Source organism: Meles meles, chromosome 3 (genome assembly GCF_922984935.1).
Source record: "Meles meles chromosome 3, mMelMel3.1 paternal haplotype, whole genome shotgun sequence".
In the NCBI taxonomy this organism is placed as follows: Eukaryota; Metazoa; Chordata; class Mammalia; order Carnivora; family Mustelidae; genus Meles; species Meles meles.
In genome coordinates, this window is record NC_060068.1 from 36719224 (window position 1) to 36734661 (window position 15438).

General features: G+C 44.7%; 1 protein-coding gene across 1 annotated transcript in view; it reads left to right on the plus strand.

The window, feature by feature from the left end:
- The window catches only part of KCNN2 (potassium calcium-activated channel subfamily N member 2), a 486321-nt gene that overhangs the window by 368697 nt on the left and 102186 nt on the right, over window positions 1-15438 (plus strand). The window contains exon 9 of the mRNA XM_046000439.1: window positions 12980-13398. Coding sequence (XP_045856395.1) covers window positions 12980-13398 — 419 coding nt within the window. The remainder of the gene's footprint in view (window positions 1-12979; window positions 13399-15438) is intronic.

Below are 15438 nucleotides of genomic sequence, written 5' to 3' on the forward strand. Positions count from 1 at the left end.
TTTTACTTATATCTTGCTTTTCCAGCCTTTCAATTAGTTATTCTGATTATGTTAATGACAGTATTTATTTACAGTGAGTTTTTATTCCGCCTTACGAGCATGCTGACCTGTTTCTTGGCTCCTCAAGCTCCTTCCTTCTGGGTCCCGTCTTCCTTCTTAGGACATCCCGGAGCAGCTGCTTTTGCTCTTCAGTTTTCTGTCTGAAAATGCCTTTCACCTTTTTCTTCTCCCTGAAATGTAGCTTCCCTATGTATAAGACTTCTAGGTTGACTCATTTCCTTTTAGAATTTTGGAGGAGATTTTAATCAATTATTTCACATCAATTTTTATTTTAACAGTCAAGGTAGAAACATTTCTCAAATGTAGACATAGGTGTACTGATTTTATGCACTCTTGCCTTCAAGAAGAGGACCTGTTAAATCTCACAGAGGTTCTGTTAAAGTCAGCATCACTTTTTGGAACAGGAGATACTGGATCGTATTATAACGCAGTGATGTCCTTTCAGTGATTGAGGTGTATAAGACTGATCTTTTTTTTTTTTAAGATTTTATTTATTTATTTGAGAGAGAGAGAGCATGAGAGGTGGGAGGGTCAGAGGGAGAAGCAGGATCTCTTCCCCAAGGATCATAACCTGAGCCAAAATCTGTTGATTGACCAACTGAGCCACCCAAGTGTCCCAGTTGTTTGGTCTTTGAGACCTTGTATCTGCTCTTTACTGTGTTGTGTGCCTTTCCTTTCAGCCGCTGCTTACAGCTACATATGATTTACAAAATGTAATAATTCTGTTTCTTCAATCTGCTGTTTCCTTCCCCATTGATATATTGTTTCTCCTTGGCTGCATGCTAGGACCCTACATAATCAGACTTGTTAATAACATATGGGTTCATCTGATGCTGTTGCTGTGCGGTCTGGTGTTCTTCCTAAAACTGTTTTATTTTTTAAAAAGATTTACTTATTTATTTTCAGAGAGAGAGCACATGCGCAGGCACACACACACACACACACACACACACACACACACACACGTGTATGAGTAGGGGGAGGGACAGAGAGAGAGAATCTCAAGCAGACTCCCTGATGAGTACAGAGCAATATGCAGGACTCAGTGCCACGACCTTGAGATCATGACCTGAGCTGAAAACCAAGAGTCAGATGTTTAACCAACCAAGCCACATAGGAACCCTCTAAAATTATTTTTTGACTGGCTAAGGGACATGAAACAGTCCACTTACGCTAGACCCACGTTCTGAAGCTGGCTTGCTTTGGGTTCATACTCCAGCCCCATAATTCCCTACCATACAACCCTGGCTCATCTTCTAACCCCTGAGCCTGCATTTCTTCATCCCTAAAATGGAGATGATGATCGCGGTAGCTACTTCCTTGAGGGGTTGGGTGTTTTAAGTGAACAAAGACATGTAACAGGTCAGGGCAATGCCTAGCCCTAGAAAAAATATGGTGAGTTAAACTCACTTTAAAACAGCTCTCAGGGGTGCCTGAGTGGCTCAGTGGGTTAAAGCCTCTGCCTTCGGCTCAGGTCATGGTCTCAGGGTCCTGGGATCGAGCCCCGCGTCAGGCTCTCTGCTCAAGCGGGGAGCCTGCTTCCTCCTCTCTCTCTCTGCCTGCCTCTCTGCCTACTTGTGATCTCTGTCTGTCAAATAAATAAATAAAATCTTTAAAAAAAAAAAAACAGCTCTCAGATTTCATCTCAAGTACCATATATAGTTGGAGGGTCCGTGCAACCGAAGTTAGAAAAAAGCATCCAGGATGAAATGTATCCAAGTTGGAGAAAGCCTGAACTTGGGAACAGTTCATTTCTGTGACCACAGGGCACTGAGTAGAACATGTGGGTTTATTCAAGTGTTTGCTTCTGCCGGAGAAGTGGGAGGTCTGAGCGGCGACTGTCACCCAGGATCACCAGGGAGTGAAGATGTGACATTTTAGAAATCATAATGTAAATTAGTGGGGAAGTGTTTATTTGCTTTATAAATATTGGATTTGCATCCAACCTTTCAGTTCAGCCCAATGCCCCCATCCAAGGATGCGAATGCTGGAAGGCATGAACTTGAGCTGCAAGTTTTTGGTTGTTTTTTGTTTGTTTGTTTTTTTTTCCCCTGGTAATTTGTGATGTGACCCTGACCAAGTTCTTTCAATTGTCCTTTAATTGGACTGTTATAAGGGCAAATGAGATAATAAATGCAGCGGGCTTTTAGCTAGCCTTTTAAGTACTTAAAATAACTAAGGAGATGATAACACATTTCAGCCATGTAGCAATAATTACTATAATGCTTCAAATGAAAATATGCGGTTTTTACCATTTCAGATTAAATTTTTTAATTCAGCAGAGTTGGTCCATGTTATTTCATGACTTTAGGGCTTGCTATGTTTGTTTTACATTGCTTAGGAATTACCCTATACGAGCCCCTGCCAAGTGATCTGAGGATCGCTCTCAAAATGTGTAGATGGTTAGCTTAAGGTTTGTTGACGAAAAAGTCATAAAAAAGTGACTATGGAGGAATTTTATTCCAGTTTCTCATTTCCTCCTATCTGGATGTTTCTCCTTCCAGTAGTTACAGTCAGTCTGTCTGTCCATTTCTTCTTACTCCATCTTTAGTCCACTAAGAGTACATTTATTCATCGGAGGCCAGCTGTGGACCCAGTACCGAAATTAATCATGATGAAGGAAACTAACTTTAGCAGAGCACTATCCCACTCCGTGAGAGAGATGGTCTGGTTAAGCCCTCCTTGAATGTTAAAATGGAGGCTTAGAAAGTTTAAGTCATCGTCTTGAGATCACAGAGCTGGTCAGAGGTGGCAACTTACAAGGAACTTAGATCTTCCAGAACGTGGACCCTAGAGCAGGGGCCCCACAGCCATTCATCCTAGTGTTTTCTCTGACCTCACTGTTGGGAGAACCCAGGAGGAGAAAACAATGCTCGCTTTCTGGAGAAGTTCAGAAGTGATTTCTAGAATCAACTCCCAAACCATATGAGAAAACACTCCCTTGTGGTCCATCAACATGTGTAAAATGCCCAAGTGAGGCTGTAGGGGTGTAGACAGAGTTGAGAGAAGCCACGTGAAAGGGGGCGGGGAGTTAAGATTTTAAATAAGTGTTAAGAGCAGCCGGGCATAGATATATGATAAACTGACCTGTGACTGGACCTCAGCAGACTGTTCTGGGATTTTGGTCTGTAGCGCAGCGCTTGTGTAAGTCAGAAGGGGAGGACTTCATAAACTCTTAATTTGAGCAAATGATAAGAATTCTTTCCAAAATAGGTACAGTGGAAGTTTCTAGAACTCCTTTCAACACTGGCTTTGCTTTACTGTCCTTCCTTACCAGATTGCCTTCCTCGTCTGCCGTGATACATTTTCCCATTTTTATATCACAAGTTAACATGTAAGTCATGTACTCCCCCCCATCCACCTGGCACCCCTTGAAGGCTCATGGAATACTATTACTTCATCATGGGGTCACTTTTATTTGGGTCAGCAGAGAGGCTCTTGCCTCATCTTGAGAAGTAACCCTTCTGAATTGTTTAGCTGCTCTCCCCATGAAGTGGTTCAGTGAATGAGTATCCTTTATCTCTCACGGACCCTCACACACCCCCTTAATGTGTATTAAGTTAAATGTAGGCCTACTTTCGGCTGCTCAAATGGGAGAAGACCCCCAGCTAACAGGAGCGGACACAACTAGGACGACTGAGTGCTGCCTCAGTGGCTTAAGATGTCCGGGCTGGTGTTACTGTGATGTGGTGGCCTTTTCGTTATGTTCCCAAGACAGCTGCTGCAGACCGAGGATATCCCCTCTTCTCTGGGGCTAGAGGAAGGGAAGGAAGAAGGCATTGGCAACCAGAGGTTAATTCTATCCAAAAAGCAAAGCCCACCTAATTAGTCCTCCAGCAACCTCATGCTTCTGACTTCCAGTCAGAGCTGCATCATGTGACTACGAAGGAGTCTGGGAACGTAGGTATCTCTGTCATGGAGACGGGCAAGGGAGGAGAGGGATGGGAATGGCACTGGGTCGGCCTGTTGACAGGTTGTTACAAGGTGTCTTCATCACAAGTAATTTCAGAGACAACAAAGAACAGTGTCTCCATGTGAAAGATGATGGAAACTAGGTCCATGGAGTTTCAGCGACTTCCCAAGGTCATGTAACAAATTAGACTATCCGGGCTCCAAGCCTTCGGTTTTCCACATAACAGGCAAGTTTGTCCATCTACACTCTTCACGCAGGGAGGAGTAAGCATTTCGGTGAATATGAATTTACTGCGTTGGCTCTGAAATCCTCCTCCTTAGAGACAGAAATCTATCAGGACAGCATGTATGTGCAGAAGACTCCAAAAGCCAGGAAAAGCAGCAGGCTTGGGGCAAGGGAATGACAGACACAGGGTGCTGTGTGTTTCTTCCTGGTTTTGCTCAGGATGGGACCTTGAACGTGAATTCTGAACAGAGCTTTCCTGTTTCCGCCTCCTCTCCAGTTCTGGGTGGAGGGTCTGGTAGGACATTTCAGCGAGGCCATTGAAAAGACATCTCTCTTCCCCTGTTTGTTCTCTGATCTCGTTTGGGATGGGCAGTTGTGGTCTCATCTCTGTGTTGAATGAGTCTTGGCCACACTTTGATGAAGAGCCTCTTATTAGCTTCTTCACTCACAGTTCTACAAAAGCTGGTTTCTCAGGAAGGGGCCTCTTTTTCGAATGAACACACTTCCCTGCAATTACTTAGGGACCATTATCTGGCAGGTATCCTAGAACTGAACTTGGAAGGTCTCAGTCCCGAGTTTTATGAAGGATCCAGGCGACAAGGGAGGAAGGGATGGGCAGGCACGACATCCATGTCCGTTTCCATCAGGTAGCCTCCTCCCCCAACCCCTTTGTCCGCTGAGGCTGTTTCCACAGGCACTCTAAACATTCACTTGTATTTCCCTTCCTCATCAAACACTGAGAGGCTTTTTAATCTTCGTAGCCACAGAATTTGACAAATAGAAGCACTCAATAACTGAACAGGAAAAAAAGAGCTTGGTTTTATTGAGTATTTGGTTTAAAGGTTAACCAAGAAAGCTTATTTATTTTTGTTCATGCTGCTGGAAACAGTTACGTAATGTCATGGTTCAAGGTTCTACTCAGCAAGCAGGATATTTTAGATATAAGTTGGATTTGGTGTGTTGGTTCTGTAGGTTGTGACTGTCAGCTAGGACTTTCTAGTCGTGCAGTTTTCCACATGGAGACTGTTGGTCAGGGTGCTTGCAAATGTCTCGTGACCTGATTCATTGCCACTGTTCCTTTATCTCTCATGTACCATTCATGATCCCTTATTTTTATTAATTAACTTATGTTTATTTATTCACAAGTCTCTGAAATAGAAAAGTATTCAAGATACTTGTGGAATTACAGGTCTCCCTTCCATTTCTGATCCCCAGCAACTCAGCTCAATTGCCTTGAGCCACACTTATCATCCTTTCTAGAATATTCTTTCAGAAGTGTTTTATGCATGTAGAACTATATGCCCCCCCCGTTACCAAAAGTATGCAAGTAGTAGCATAGAGTCATGTCAGATGTGAAACTCAGTTACTTCCTAGATCACTTTCTTCAATAGTACATAACAGTTTTCCTCATTGTGTGTTTTTTTAAAATATTTTATTTATTTGACAGAGAGAAATCACAACTAGGCAGAGAGAGAGGAGGAAGCAGGCTCCCCGCGGAGCAGAGAGCCTGATGCGGGGCTCGATCCCAGGACCCTGAGATCATGACCTGAGCCGAAGGCAGAGGCTTTAACCCACTGAGCCACCCAGGCAACCCCCTCATTGTGTTTTAATGTCATACTCTTCCATTTGGTTGGAAATGGGTGGAACTCCTTCCCTTATTAGTGGATAGTTAGATTGTATGTAGTGTTTCATTAAGATACAAGCAAGCAATGCTGTGACAAATCCTATATGTTCACAATCACACATGCACATATAGCAGTAGGACAAGCTTCACGTGAAGAAGTAGAATTAGTGGGTCAAAGAGTATGTGCATTTCTGACCTGGTAACCTGGCCCCCTCAGGGATCGTAGCAGTGCACACGTCCGCCTACAATGTATGAGCATATCGGCGTCCACACACCTGGATTAGCATACTGGGTTACAAAGCTGGTCCATCTTTTTGCAACATGACAGGTTAAAAAGTGGTATCTCATTTTCTTCCTAGAATTAAGGTTGAGCATCTTAAAAAAAAAAAAAAAAGGGTTTAATACATTTTTAGTTCCTTTTCCATGACCTGCTGTTTATGGTCTTTATCATTTTTTTTTTCCCCTGGTGGATTGCTTATTTCTTAAGGCCTTGTAGAAACTTACACATACCAGGGAAACGAGTCCTTGTCTCAACAGTTGTGAGCATTTTCTCCCACGTGGTGTTGGTCTTTTTACTTTCTTTGATCAGGTGCAGAAAACAGAAGTTTGATGTGGTTAAGCGTCTCCATGTTTTAAGGCTCTGGGGTTTTTGTCAGGTTTTTTGTTTTGTTTTGTTTTGTTTTTACAAAATAGTTCTTATGTGATTTTTGTCAGTGGTTCCATTGTCTTAGTGTTTTCTCTGACCTCACTGTTGGGAGAACCCAAGAAGAGAAAACAATGCTCGCTTTCTGGAGAAGTTCAGAAGTGATTTCTAGAATCACTTACAAAATAGTTCTTATGTGATTTCGTCAGTGGTTCCATTTTCTAAATCTTTCTAATATTTGAAACTTTCATCCACTTGGAGTTTTTCTTTTTTTTTTTTTTTGATTTTATTTATTTATTTGTCAGAAAGAGAGAGAAAGAGTACAAGCAGGGGGAGGGGCAGAAATGAGGAAGAAGTAGCCTCCCCACTGAGCAAGGAGCCTGATGCGGGAGTCGATCCCAGGACTGTGGGATCATGACCTGAGAGGAAGGCAAACGTTTAACTGACTGAGCCACCCAGGTGCCCTGGAGTTTTTCTTGATATATTCGGTATAAGGCACTGGTTCAACTTTATATCTCTCCAGATGGCTACGTGGTTGTTCCCAAACCATTTTTCCATAAACTCTATGGTCCCCCTTGATTTAATCCTCTGCCTTTATGGTACTGTGAAAATCTCAGTGTATTGCATCCATTTTAGACTTTCCATTGTCTTCCTCTGGCCTCTCAGTTATTTTATATGCCAGTATCACATGGTTTTAATTATTACTATATTATTTAATAATCTATCAGAGCTGCCTCTGCCTTATTATCCTTCCTTTGGGGAGTTTTCCTGGCCATTTTCCCTATATTGGCTTTCTTAACAAATCCACAGCTATAATTACTTTATTCAGGATCTGTTTTTTAAGTGTTACTTTTGTGCTGAGCCCTGCCCTGGGTTCTTTATGAGAAAAGAAATGTGGGATATGCCAACTACAGCCTCAGACCAGACAGTAACCTCCCTAAGGGAGAAATGCACATGGAGAAGGCAGCCGGGACAGCTGAATCTGAGTCCCTTCCTCTGGAGAGCTGGCTAAGCAGAGGTCCTCACACCAGCAGGTGAGGGGCTCACGGGGCAGGCCTCTCCCACGGAGTTTCAGACCCTCTTCCTGCTAATGACCTGCACTGCCAATTCATCTTGGAGACTAGGCTTCTAGTATAGTATGTTTTCGGTATCAGAGCAGTGGCATTGAGACATTGAAGCTTGTGGTGGAGTATTTTCTGGGGACACATTCTGTCTTACGCCTGCAGGTTCCTCTAGACCTCTGGCGAAGACCGCTGAGCGCAGCTCTGAAGGCAAGCACGTTGAATTGTCAAGCTCGCTCTCGGAAACCTTTCTTATTAACATCCACTTGAGAAATGAATATAAAGATGTTTTAGTATCTGTCATTGTGCTTCCTCTGACTCCCCCACAAGTGAGCTTAAAACTGATAGTATAGGTCATGATCCCAGAGTCCTGGGATCGAGCCTCGCATCTGGCTCCCTGCTTCTCCCTCTCCCCCTACGCCCTGCTCGTGCTTTCTCTCTCTCTCTTTCAAATAAATAAATAAAATCTTTGGAAAAAAACCCACCCGATCATATATATGGATCCTATGGAATATAAATAGGAACATTTTTGCTGGTGGATTTTAATCCTCGATGTGGAATCAGTGATTGAATGACTGCGATGTTTTGGATGGTTTCGTTTTCTCTATAGAAATACTGTTTTGTAGGGGCACCTGGGTGGCTCAGTGGGTTGAGCCTCTGCCTTCGGCTCAGGTCATGATCTCGGGGTCCTGGGATTGAGCCCTGCATCGGGCTGTCTGCTCAGTGGGGATCCTGCTTCCCCCCTCTCTGCCTGCCTCTCTGCCTACTTGTGATATCTCTCTCTGTGTCAAATAAATAAATAAAATCTTAAAAAAGAAGACTATTTTGTAGTTTTGATTGGCAGCCCTCAACCTTGACCCCTAGCACACTTTCTGTTTTCCTACTTTACAGACAGGCTTGACCTTCCAGCTGCCCTCTGCTTTTGGGGTTCCTCACGCCGCGTGTGCCATCTTTCTATTTCTACCTCATCTGAGAACAGCACCTAACTAGTGCTACCTTCCACGTTCACTCCCGTCGTCCTGACTTCTCTCAGTGACTTGCATAAACTGCTGCCTACTTGGGCTCTGCACTCCGATGACGGTGGCCAGCACACACTCTTTCCTTTCGTCCCCTCCTCCCCCCCACCAGCCCACTGTCCTCAGGAAATGGCATGGCCCTCCACTGTGTTTTTCAGAGTAGAAGCTCAGCCACCTAGGATTCTTTTCTTTCTTTTATCACTCCCACATTCAGCCCATCAGCAAGTTCTAGCAAGATCTGCAAACTCTGTCTCTAGCACGCCCACTGTCTCCATTTCCATGGCAACCCCCACCTCCCGGTCCAGGTCATGGGGATACTAAGTACAACCAATCAGCGGCGGTAGAATGTCCTCCCTTGTTTCCTCCCTGTGTCCTCTGGTTTCCCTTACAGTGAGGATGAACCCTTAAAGCTATAAACTAGCTCCTGCCACCCTTCTGCCTACCCTTACGTGGGTGCCCGATGTGCCTGGAGTGAAATCCAGCCTCGATTCCATGGCCAACAGCATCCTGCATGTCTGATCCCGATTTGTCTCTTCAATTTCCTCTCCTTCTACTCTGCCTGGGGATCACTGAGTGTCCAACACCACGGTGTCCTTTTGTTTCCTTAAGCACGCTCAGCTGGGGAAAGCCCATGGCCCTTCCACGTGCTGTTTCCCCAGTCTAGAATGTTCTTCTCCTGGCTGTTTATATGATTGGCTCTCCCCCTCATCCAGGTACCATCTCCTGAAATGATACTTCTTCTCCACACGTCTTCCCTGAGGCCCATATCTGCTGTCACCGTCAGGATATTTTTCTGTCTTTCATCTCCTGTGTCTTTCCTTCAGAGCCGTGTCCACAGGCAGAATTCCTTTCTTAAACGGCTCCGAGTCTGCTTTCTTGACTTTGCCTTTCTTTCCCGGTAGAAGTCAGCTCCGCGGAGCCACCCCTTGCTCTGCTGTGAGTCCTGTGAGTCTTCCTAGAAGCCGGATACGGAACGCAGTCCCCGGTGCAATGCCGAGTCTCCCATCCACTGGCCGTTGAGCGAACGAAAGGATCAGCAAAAGAAATAAGCAGCGGTTAGGGCTGGGGACTATGCAGAGAGGACAAGGAAATGGTTTTAGCTCCGAAAGATGTACCGTGATAAGCATGAAAGCAAATAAACGCATCTGAGGTGTCGATGAAGCCCCTTGTGGCAAAAAAGCAACGTTGTGACAGCAGGTTTTTCTGGGCAAGTTTCTGAAGAGGAATGTTCTCTGGACTTCCTGCGGAATTGCAGAATTATGTTGCTGCCATGACTTAGCATTTAGTAGGACGTGTTCTGCACACATTTGAGCAATGACGTAGATTTAGTTCGTTCACATTATGCTTCAGTGTTCCCCTCGTCCGTGAGCACCTTTAATTAACCTTATGCCTGCAGTGATTAGGATGGTCAGTATTAAATGAGAAGTAACAAGGCAGTTCACTTAACTCAAGGAGCCTCACTGATGAGTAGGGGTGATAATCTTCCAAAGAAATCCTCATCGTCCTCTGTGGAATCAAGGAACATGATTAAGAGACACAGGAGTCACGAAACAAAGGAGAGCGAGTTGGCAGATTCGGTTCGAGCATGGACAACGTCCTGAAAAGAGGTGACTGTGGAGTTGGGTCTTGAAGGAAAAGAATTTACTAGGTGGGAAGACTTTCCAGGCCAGGGGACAGAGTCCAGGGGCCACAGACACACGGGAGTGCCATGGTGGTAGCATGTTCTGGAATCCCTGCCACCAGAGGGAACAGGCACTGAGGTTCAAGAAACAGGCACAGCCAGATGGCAGAATGGGGGTCTTTGAATGGTTTTAATCCTGAAAGCCACGGGCTGATGCCATTCACATTTTACAAAGGTCATTAGAGGATGGACATAGCTTCCCGTGAAAGACTCTGGTCGTGGAGATGGAAGGCAGGCAGGAGATCTCCCTAGAAAGTACACAGGGAAGTGTCAGAGATGGACCTCAGGAGAGCAGCAGAACTTAGATGGGGAGGAGGTGATTGTCCAGAGCAGGCTCTAGGGAGGATGGGGAGATGGTCCCTTGAGGTGTGGAGGCTTCCGCTGAGCATGAAGGCCCAGTCGCCCCCCCCCCCCCCCACGTCTCCACCTGTCCACCTGCAGCAGCCTGGACATCGGGTCCAGGCTTGGAGAGATCCTGGGCAGACCCACCTGGAGGTCCAATGGGGCAGGCTCCTTAGAATGCTGGTGAGGTCACAAGTGGTGATGGGTGTGAGCAGCGTGGATGGTCAGAGGAGCAAGTGCGCTGTGAGTGATGGAGGGAGGGGGGCTAGTCCTGGAAAGACAGGAAGCTTTTGGGGAGCAATCTCTGAATTCTCTGTCTAACCTGGCATTTCTTCCCCAGTTCCCTGGGAAGGTACTTCGTGGCATTTCTGCCACTGCTGCCCAGAACAGTGCGTGGAAAGTCTTGGAATTACACTCAGATTTTCTGGCTCGGTGTATGGCTCTCTGGAGTCTTGGGGTGGAGTTTTGGGGGGTGGATCTGAGTGTTTGCCAAGTCATCCAGAGCCAAGTTTGGTGAAGAAAGTAGACAATCAAGCCGGGTAATACCATTTTCAGTAGAAATGGAAATGTGGATTTAAATAACAGAACTGTTTTTCTTACGTGGTTTGTGCCAGGCCCTGACAGCAGTTTCTAAAGAGAGCAGTGACAACATCTTTGGAATGTATATAGCCTCTCAGAGTCACTCGTTTGAGGGAGCATTCTTTCGGATGTAAACATCTTAAGAGATTGCGGGATCACATGCCTTTGAGTTTTGTTGTACCCAGTAAACACCCGCTGATACAAAGTCAAGCAGGCTCGTAACATTGTATCAGGACAGTCTTTCTGTATATATTATAGCGGTCCATGGTGCCAACGCCATATTGGAAGTGGCGAGACCAAACCAGAATGTTCTCTGGCCCACTTGGCCTCCTCTGTGTTTGCGATCTGTTTCTTTACCGGAAACTGGGAAAACATCGTCCTTGTCAATTAGCATTTGTCCAACACCTTACAGTCCCTAGACGAAAACTCATGACAGGCACACCTCAAGCCATTACGTTGCCAAATTGAACATCAGCTGTTAAAATTTGCTACGTTTTGGGGAGAATCTGCTGGCTCTCCAGCTACTGGAGGTACCGGAAAGAAGTGGCACATTTTATAGCAGCCTGGAAAATAGCTACGCCCCGTGGAATAATTAACTGGGAACGGCCATTTGTAGCCAAGGGGGGAAGATCCCTTGCCTGAATCTCGAGAGAAGCAGAGTCCATGGGCTCCAACCAGGGAGCAGACCTGTTCTGCCCACCTCCTGTACGAGATTCACTTACCTGACAAGGCACTGTTCTCGTTTGGGTGGCTCTCCTCGCACGCTTTCTGCTTAAGCTGGCTCCTTACCAAAAGAGAAAGAATATGTCATCTTTCCCCATGGGGGAGCACCACCGGTGTCTTGGCAGACTCCCAGAACTCCAGCATGGTTGGCACCCCTGGTTTCCTAGCTCTAAATGCCAGGAAGCCCCCACAAGTCCCTGTTGCAGTCAGAAATGTCACCGAACATTTCCGGATGCCTCTGGTTGTTGACGGACTCCCAGAGCCTGGTGGACTTGTTTACCGAGAAACCAGGGAAGACAGGAAACTTTCTTTTCAGTTCCTTTTATTTTCTGCCTGCCTATCCATCTATCTACACATCTATCTCCTTTATCTTTGGTTTTCTTTTTTTTTTTTTTTTTCATTGCAGTGTGAGCAATGAAAGACATTTTGAAACAAGAATCTTTATTAAAGAAAACAAACTCATTGGAAACAAACTCATACTGAAAGGGAAGGCTGAGGAAGGATAGAAGAAAAGAGGAAGGTAGAGTTGTAGGTGGAGAAGCTGGAAGAAATGTTTCTGCCACCTTTGTCTGTGGCCCCTTGTGATTTTCTCCCTGAAGCCAATGAGATTTCCTGTAAGAAGGCTCGGGTACAGCTGCATTATAGGCTGTAACTGACCTCAGAGGTACGAGCAAATGGATTCCACTGAGAACGGGGTTAGAATGGGGGAAGGGTTTTAGGTCCAGACGCTTGTTGCCGAGAACAGATTGTTCCTAAGGCTCACTGTGGCTCTCGAAATGTACAGGGATGGGGGGTGGGGGCATTACCCGATCATCCCAAGCCCCTTCTCGTAAAATGATGTAACTTACCCCGTTCTCCAGGAGCATCAGCCCCAGAATAATTCCAGCACCCAGGGAGAACGTTTCCCATTTTCAATGTCTGCAAAGTGAAGTCCTCCTTTTGCGCCAAGACCGTTTTCTGAAAATAGCGTACCTGGCTCGCATTTAAGCATTACACCCTTTAGCTCACCACGATCGCTCCAAGTCACGTGTTAATGTGTCTTCTGACTCTGCACTAACCCTTGTGGACCATTCGTGCCATACTGAAGCTGACTCTCTACTTTATTTTTTCAGTTGTTCATGGTGGACAACGGAGCAGATGACTGGAGAATAGCCATGACTTATGAGCGTATTTTCTTCATCTGCTTGGAAATACTGGTGTGTGCTATCCATCCCATACCTGGGAATTACACGTTCACATGGACGGCCCGGCTTGCCTTCTCCTATGCCCCATCCACAACCACCGCCGATGTGGACATTATTTTATCTATCCCGATGTTCTTAAGACTCTATCTGATCGCCAGAGTCATGCTCTTACATAGCAAACTGTTCACCGATGCCTCCTCTCGAAGCATCGGGGCACTGAATAAGATAAACTTCAATACCCGTTTTGTTATGAAGACGCTAATGACTATCTGTCCAGGAACTGTACTCTTGGTGTTTAGTATCTCATTATGGATAATTGCCGCCTGGACTGTCCGAGCCTGTGAAAGGTAAGTTTGTTTCTTTTCCTGGGAACATAATTTGCAAGTGGGAGGAAGAACACATTTTAGACCAGAGGCACTCGGTGACTCACGCTTGGAAATGTTGGATTCTCTGGTGTTTTAAAACGAGTCTGACGAAACTTTACTGCACATTTTTGCTTACAGTGATGCCTTGATGATTGTGTACTTTTCTCCTTTTTTTTAAAGAGAGAGAGGGAGGAGAGCACCACAGGGGGTGGGGAGGAGTAGAGGGAGAGAGAGAGAATCGTAAGCAGGCTGCATGCCCAGCACGTAGCCCTTCTGGGGGCTGATCCCCCAACCCTGAGATCATGCTCTGAACTGAAATCAGGAGTCAGACACTGAACTGAGTGAGCCCCTGACCTCAGGCACTCTGATGATGCATTTTACTTTCCGATTGGATCAGTTTTCTAGAGAGGGCTGTCTTTATACTCTGTGTCAAAATTTGGAGACCTACAAATTTTATAGAAGGTTTCTATCTGAAATGTCTGTTTCATCATTTTGGTGCCTCGTTGGTTGTAGCATAGATTATTCTTGAGACAGAAATCCAACGGAAACATGGTGATTGAGGCTGTCTGAACTTTTGGGAATATCTCAGTGTGGTCTGTCGATTGTACTGCCCATTTAACCCAGTGTTCATGTGATGACTGGTAAGGAGCTTATGGGTATTACTATTTGGTTTTTATCAAACTCAGCAGTTAGTGAGAAGGGGACGTAGGGTCTGTTTTATTGTCTGAGGTACTCTGGTGGTTTAGAGATAGACATACATTCTTAGAATTTGGGAACTGCCCAGTGAGTCTGAATTAATTAGTAATAGTGTCAGCGATATTAACCTTGCCATTTTAACAAACAAAAATAGATTTGTTACATAAATAGGAGGAACTCTATCATAATGAGGGGTGAAGCCTCATGCGACCTTGGTTAAGAAAATCCAGGTTGGGGCGCCTGGGTGGCTCAGTGGTTTAAGCCGCTGCCTTCGGCTCAGGTCATGATCTCAGGGTCCTGGGATCGAGTCCCACGTCCGGCTCTCTGCTCTGAAGGGAGCCTGCTTCCCTCTCACTCTCTCTGCCTGCCTCTCTGCCTACTTGTGATCTCTCTCTGTCAAATAAATAAATAAAATCTTTAAAAAAAAAAAAAAGAAAATCCAGGTTGAAATTAGCAATATATAGGAACAATTTAATAATTGATAGAACTGTTAAATCTTAGGATGTTCTCCGTAGTGACCAGATGTTGTTTAGTTTAGATTTTGAAAATTGAAGGTATTATGTATACAGTTTAATGAAGAAGACTATCTGTATGAGAATTGTTGCAAAAAATAGAAAACCTATAATATCCCTTCCCTATTTTGTTTTTTTGTAAGCAGCCACTCAAAGATCTTTTAGTCAATGTTTTTAGTAATTGCTTTTTGTATTTCGGGATGTTATAGCTTATGTTGCTACCACTAGGTTTTTCATTAGCTTTTTAGGAAAGTTGGGATTTTAGTTCTCTTTCACACGTATATACCCCCTTTCATGACTACCCCCAGAAGAGTAATTTCCACCTCCCCAGTAAATTAGGTCAACACTGATCATTCTACATTAACATCCTTATGACTATGTAAACTGCATTTGTGCTTGAACTATGTGTAGTATTTTGTTAGCATTTTGCTTTTCCTGTACATCTTTTTATTTTCCCTAATTTCCCCCATATTGTGTAAATATTCTTTCACTAGATTCATGTATATTGAGCAACCTATCAATTTCACCTTGCAAAACAATTTTTACTTCTAACCTATTTGCCCATCACATTGGGAATTTCTTCTGGATTCTTTGTGCATTGGCTACCCTTTTTCTTGAACCCTGTTTCTCCCTCGCTTTTCACCTATCCTTTGTTTTGGCAGAAATTCATCTCCCTAGCTTTTAAGAAAAGGTAGCAGGTGAGAGAGAGAATTTTTTGAGAGCTTGTAGATATGGTCGTTCTTCACTCCCTTCTTATTTGATAATGGGGCTGGATATAAAACTCTAGATTGGAAATCACTTTTGCTCAGAATAT